The following is a 5,980-nucleotide window of genomic DNA, read 5'->3' as shown; positions in this document are numbered from 1 at the left end:
CTTGAGCTTGCATCGAAGCAGCAGCTTAACCCAACATTGAAGCAACAGCTAGAGCTTGCGTTGAAGCAGCAACTTGAGCCTGCACCGAAACTATAACTCGACTCTTCTTCGATGGTCGGGAAGGTCCAGACTCAGACGCTGCCTTCTTCCTGGCAGCATGCTGACGAATGTCGGTGAGCGATACTCACGCCCTCAACTGCATGGCTACAATCAGAACAAAAGTCAGCACAATCTAGAAACAAAGGAAGACTGAAGTTGGAAATGACCGACTATACTATACCTAAGTTGACGACCGAACTAAGATCGACGTCATAGAGAGCCTGTTCAGTCATAAGCTCCCTCTGCAGTGGGACCGCCATATCCTTCAGCTGATAGAAGTCCTCCCGATCGCTGACCTCCACCCGACAGTTATCGTTGGGATCGATTCTTGGATCACCCCAGTGAGAAGGAAAGCCCCAAGGAAGAGAGGAAGAAGCAAAGAAAAATTGGTTCTTCTACCCATGGATGGACGATGAAAGATCGATAATGAAAGAAAAATATTTTCGGAGGTTGAAGAACCACCAACCCCTGGCCTTGAGATGAGGTCGGAGGATGAAGAAAGTACAGAAAAGAGAAGAACGAGATTCGGTCGGCAGTAATCAACACAACAGAGCAAAATTGATTATTAGCCGAATCGAATTCGGTGCCAACTGAGCAGGGCAGAGATCGTAGTAGTCCAAAATATTTCAGACAAAATTCAGAATCAAAAATTGAAGATCCGCTCGAAGATCATCGATATAGAAGGCCATCTGACCCAAGGGAGGGGTGTTCACCCAACCATCGACATCCGAAAAAAAAGCTAATACTGCTTCAGGATGCGATACTGCTCTCGGAGCCGTTCGATGTTCGATTAAAAAAGTGAAGAAACCTTCACTTTCAGATCCGACGGAGAGTCGTTAGTCGGATTCTCCGACCAACTGTCCCGAGAAGAAGAACCTCTAGCCATTGAAGAGTAAAAGGCTAGAGAAAATGAAGAACGACTTGAAAAGACAGAGGACTTAACCTGAAACTTAAAAAGAAAGATGAGAAGGAAAGAGTCTTCAGACGCTGAGACAATCCTCTAGCAAAGCTTCCACAGTAAAAAGGATAAATAAAAAGTAAAAAGTTGACTGAAAGCGATCCTATATATATAGAATCCTTCAATGATCAGGATCGAAGCACTCAAACCAAGATCTCGTCAGATGTTAACACACGGTGACATCTGGGCCAATCATTGATCGGACAGTTCAACACACCTCTCTAGATCGAGCCACATCACTATTATCCATGTGAACAACTCCGACCCAATGGCATTTGAACATGTGGCAAAGATCTACTAGTCAGAATCATATCATCTGACGCTGATTCACCTTTTCGAAATGACATCTGATACTGACATCCGATATCGAATCGTTATGTCAATATGACAGTCTAATGATGATTCTGTACTCACCAAAATGATAAAGCAACCGACGCTCATATCCCAAAGAAGCTAGCAACCAAATCAAAGTTCGATATGACACGAAATGACTCCCTTTGTCCAACGTGATAAACCATATGACGACACACATGGGATCACCTTAGACTTGGGAGTGGGGGGCAACTGTTGGGGTAAGTCAATTGAACCCCGACTCAAGTCAAACGACTTCCGACTTCGACCCGATAAAGGTCCACCGATCGAACGTACAACTCCGACTACTATTTGGCTGACTGGACAAATCATACTGACTCATGGTCGGCAGACCGATTGACATTCGACTATTACCGATCAACAGCAGATAACTTGAACAATCTTTGACTTAAGACCGTTGGCATATCAGAACTACTAGTCGATGGTCACTCGGACATTCTACCGACATACCAATATTACCGATATATAGTCGGCCAATTTGCTCAACATGCTATAACCATTACAAACGGTTATCGACTATGTGTCATGATAATTAGTGAAAATTAATAACCTACTAACTCCATAATTATGGTCCGATAATTTAGCACCATAAAAAATGGGATCACGTACTCAACGGTTACATCAGATTCATCTATAAAATGAGGGTAAGAAAATAGTACTGGTAAGATACTTCTGGACCAAAGTTCTACTACTCTCGATACTCTACTACTGTTCACCAATTTTCTCTCTGACTTAAGCATCGGAGGATCTCCGTCGGATACAACTCCGATCTGTGAGGATACTGTTTTGCAGGTGCTCTTCACTGATGATAGACAATAGGGAGTTGGCCGCAATAACAGCGCATACTAAAACTAGACCAACTAGATAGTTCTCGAAAGAAATGGTTGAACCCACTCTTAAGATAGGTCGTATAGTTTCACGATTCTTCGTACATCTAGTTGGCAGTCTCTTACGTCTTCGCTTCTGCTGTTATCTTCCACCAAGCTTTGACCTAGTTTTCTTGTATTCTGATAGGATTTCATATTCTATTTCCCATAGCATTTTTGGAGATTCTATAGCATCTCTAATCCTTTTAGCTCCTGTTGCTGTTAAGTTTAGCCTCATGTACGACGTATGAAAGCCAATGCTTGCAGCAGCTTCAGGCTTCCAGCTCCTTCGAATTCGGGTACGAATCAAGCATCTGTCCGTTTGCAAATGATGACTAACACATGGTGATGGCACGGAAACTGGTTGTTGTGTTTTATTTGCAATTAACCATCCCAAAAAACAGATGGCCTGCTGGAATAGGCATTAATTGTTCTACTTCGATGGTTTATATTCTGTTATAGAGTTGAGACCAAGCATCTGCATTCAACTTTTGCAGTTCTTTCTTTCTCTTTTTTTTTTTTTTTTTTGATGAAAAATTTTTGGAGTTTCTCCTGCTCTAGAATCTGCATTCTGTTGCTGATGAGTCTGGAGACTGGGCGATCCTTGACGGAACCATTTCTATGGCTTAAATGCTGATTTGAAGGGAACATATATTCCTCGAACTACAGAAGAAATTTTTTTTGTTTCTGTGGTCAAATCCAGCCCATCCCATCTTGATCGACCCGCATGGCCTAATTTTGCACAGGCCATGGAAGTCAACACGCGAGCGTGCTGGCTGGTTTCAAGTTTCTAGCTTGAAAGATCTACCTGGCTTCGGGATTAAATCAGCGGTGGCCGGGCCGCCATTTCAATGTTATACCAGATCATTATTTAAGAAATTTATTATGCAACATGTCCAAGCGGTTATCATGTCCGGCTTTTCCCGCTGCTTTGAAGTGACGCAAGTTGAGGTAGACCGGAGAGGAGCCAAAACCAAAACGTAAACCAACCGGAACCATTAAAAAAAAAAGCATATAATATTATTAACAGAGAAGAGAAAAGGAGATTGCAATGGTTAGGATTCCTGTCATATTTCTCAAGTCACATCAAACTAGCTCCGTACTGCAAAAGAAATTTCATGGCAACTTATTGCTTTGACGTTAGCCTCGGATTCGGGTTGCATCTTTTGTAAAGGATGATTGATTTTCTTTCACGACCTCAGTCATTGGATTATGCTTTCTACAACTTTAGCTTTCAAAGCACGGTTTATCACTTTCTTTCATTTATAACATAGGTTATAAAGTTGATGTTGTGCTTTGAAGCTACGCAAAATACGATCCGACGGTTGAGGTTACAAAAGACATCAATCATTTTTTTGTGCGTAAGATACAACCCGAACCCTTTAGGTAATAATGCTTCTGAAGAATAAGTAACCCCTTTGGTCAACATCTTGGACAAACATTTGAAATAATTGCTCGCTGGAGGTAATTAAACTTGCAACTTGGAGTCTAGCATTATCTCTAAAAATTTGCTTTTGACCAGTTGCGAGATTCTCATCTAACACGCTATATTTTATTCAATTGACGCACTGGCAGACGTGGACTTGCTTGCTTACCATCCAAAAGACCACGGCCCTCATCCATACGTAGACCAAGTCTATGGCCAAGAATATATCTATGCATAAGTTTAATAGTACCGCCTAAAAATTGCAAGCTAGGAAGAAGACAGAGCGAGCAAGATTCTTGTCTTCAGATCACGGAGAACTAGACTGTGCAGCCAGAATTTCCTCCAATATGAATATAGGGAAGATCGGAATGATGGTCGGAGAATGGTTTTTATCCTACGTCGTAAATAAACTGGCTGACAAGGTTTCGCTGCATTTGGAGGACCAGTATGATCTGTTCACGGGTGTTAAGACTATGCTGGAGGATGTGAAGGCTAGACTTCCTCGTATCCGGGCCGTGATCCAGGCAGCGGAGGGAAGGCCGATCAGGGACGCAGCTCTGGCCACATGGCTGAGGGAACTCAAAGATGCTGCCTACGAGGCCGACGATGTGCTGGATGAGCTTGAATTCAAAGAGCTTCATAATAAGCTGCACAACAAGAGAAAGGTGAGTGACTTTGCATCCTCTGCTGTTAAGCTTCTCAAGCATTTTATAATGTTCGATGATGAGCTGGAAAACTTAAAGAATCTTGTGGGAAATCTTGACAAGATTTATGCTAATATCAATTACATAGAGGAACAATTAAAGGACTACAACTCGAAGCAGAGAAGTGTGACCAGAGAGACCAGCTCGGTTATCCAGGATATTGTGTTTGGGAGAGACAGAGAGAGAGACATGATATTGGATGTTTTGTTGCCTTCAGCTGATGAACCGGGATCTAGCATCAAACGTGGGACTGGGACTAGTAGCTACCCGAGCCTCGGTGTTCTTCCCGTAGTAGGCATTGGGGGTGTTGGCAAGACTACTCTGGCTCAACTGATTTATAATCATGAAAGAGTAGTAAAGCATTTTGAGCTTAGGAAGTGGGTGTATGTGTCTGACAATTTTGATGTCAAGCGGATTTCCAAAGAGCTGGTTGTATATGACTCGGTATATGCCCAAATTTGGGACGATATTAGTTTGGATGGCCTTCTAGGGAGACTTAGAGATGCTACGAGGAACAAGAGGTTTTTGTTTGTCCTTGATGATGTGTGGGATGAGACTGGTAGCAAGTGGAAAGAACTCCGTGGTGTCCTGACATCTGGAGCAAAAGGAAGCATGGTTCTGGTGACAACTCAAAGTCCAATAGTGGCAGAAGTCATGGGCACGATGGACCCGGTAGAATTGAAGAGTCTGCAGGAAGATGACTTCTGGAGACTTTTCGAACATTGTGCTTTTGGTGAAAACAATCTTGAGGAAGAGCGAAGAGAAAAATTGCAAACAATAGGAAGGAAAATATCTGAAAAACTGCATGGATTACCTATAGCTGGAAAGGTAGTGGGAAGTTTATTGAAGTCCAAACTAAATGAGAATTCCTGGAACATGATCTTAGAAAGTGAGTGGTGGCAAAATAGTGATGTTTTAGATAATATCCTTCCATCTCTGGCTTTAAGTTATGAACACTTGAATGCAAATCTAAAGCAATGCTTCGCATACTGCTCCATGTTTCCCAAGAGCTATGTTTTTGAAAAAGATCGGTTAGTCCAGATGTGGATGGCTCAAGGTTTTATTCAGAACAAGAATGGGGTAAGAATGAGAATGGAGGACATCGGAAGTCAGATATTTGAGGAATTAACCAGCAGGTACTTCTTTCTACCAACTCTGAATAATAAGTACGTGATGCACGATCTGATAAGAGAATTGGCAGTTTGTGTTTCGTTGGATGAATGTTTGGTCATTAGTGATGAGAAAGAAGAAATTCCAGAGACAATTCGCCACTTGACTCTGAGGACTGATAAATTGGATGCAGTTACGGGCACCTGTAAACTTCAAAACCTACGGTCCATTTTATTCTTTGGTGATTATGATTCTGAAAAATTTTGCCGTTTTCTTGATGGCATGTTAAGCCAATCAAAAAGTCTGCGTGTTTTGGATTTATCTTACTTAAATGTGAAGCTGCAGAGACTACCGGATGCTATTGGTAGGTTATTACATCTACGGTACTTAGATGTCTCCTGCACTAAGATCGAACAGCTGCCCGAATCAATTTGTTGTCTATGTC

At 42.1% G+C, this 5,980-nt stretch overlaps 1 protein-coding gene across 1 annotated transcript in view; it reads left to right on the top strand.

The window, feature by feature from the left end:
• The first annotated feature begins 3,878 nt into the window (after positions 1-3,878).
• The window catches only part of LOC105051549 (disease resistance protein RGA2-like), a 6,311-nt gene continuing 4,209 nt past the window's right edge, over positions 3,879-5,980 (top strand). The window contains 1 exon segment of the mRNA XM_073252281.1: positions 3,879-5,980. This exon segment is cut by the window's right edge and continues 1,528 nt beyond it. Coding sequence (XP_073108382.1) covers positions 4,069-5,980 — 1,912 coding nt within the window. The 5' untranslated portion in view covers positions 3,879-4,068.

The sequence above is a fragment of the Elaeis guineensis genome, chromosome 2 (genome assembly GCF_000442705.2).
Source record: "Elaeis guineensis isolate ETL-2024a chromosome 2, EG11, whole genome shotgun sequence".
Classification (NCBI taxonomy): domain Eukaryota; kingdom Viridiplantae; phylum Streptophyta; class Magnoliopsida; order Arecales; family Arecaceae; genus Elaeis; species Elaeis guineensis.
Note: the sequence above shows the minus strand (reverse complement) of the source record. Positions and strands in the feature narration are given on the sequence as shown.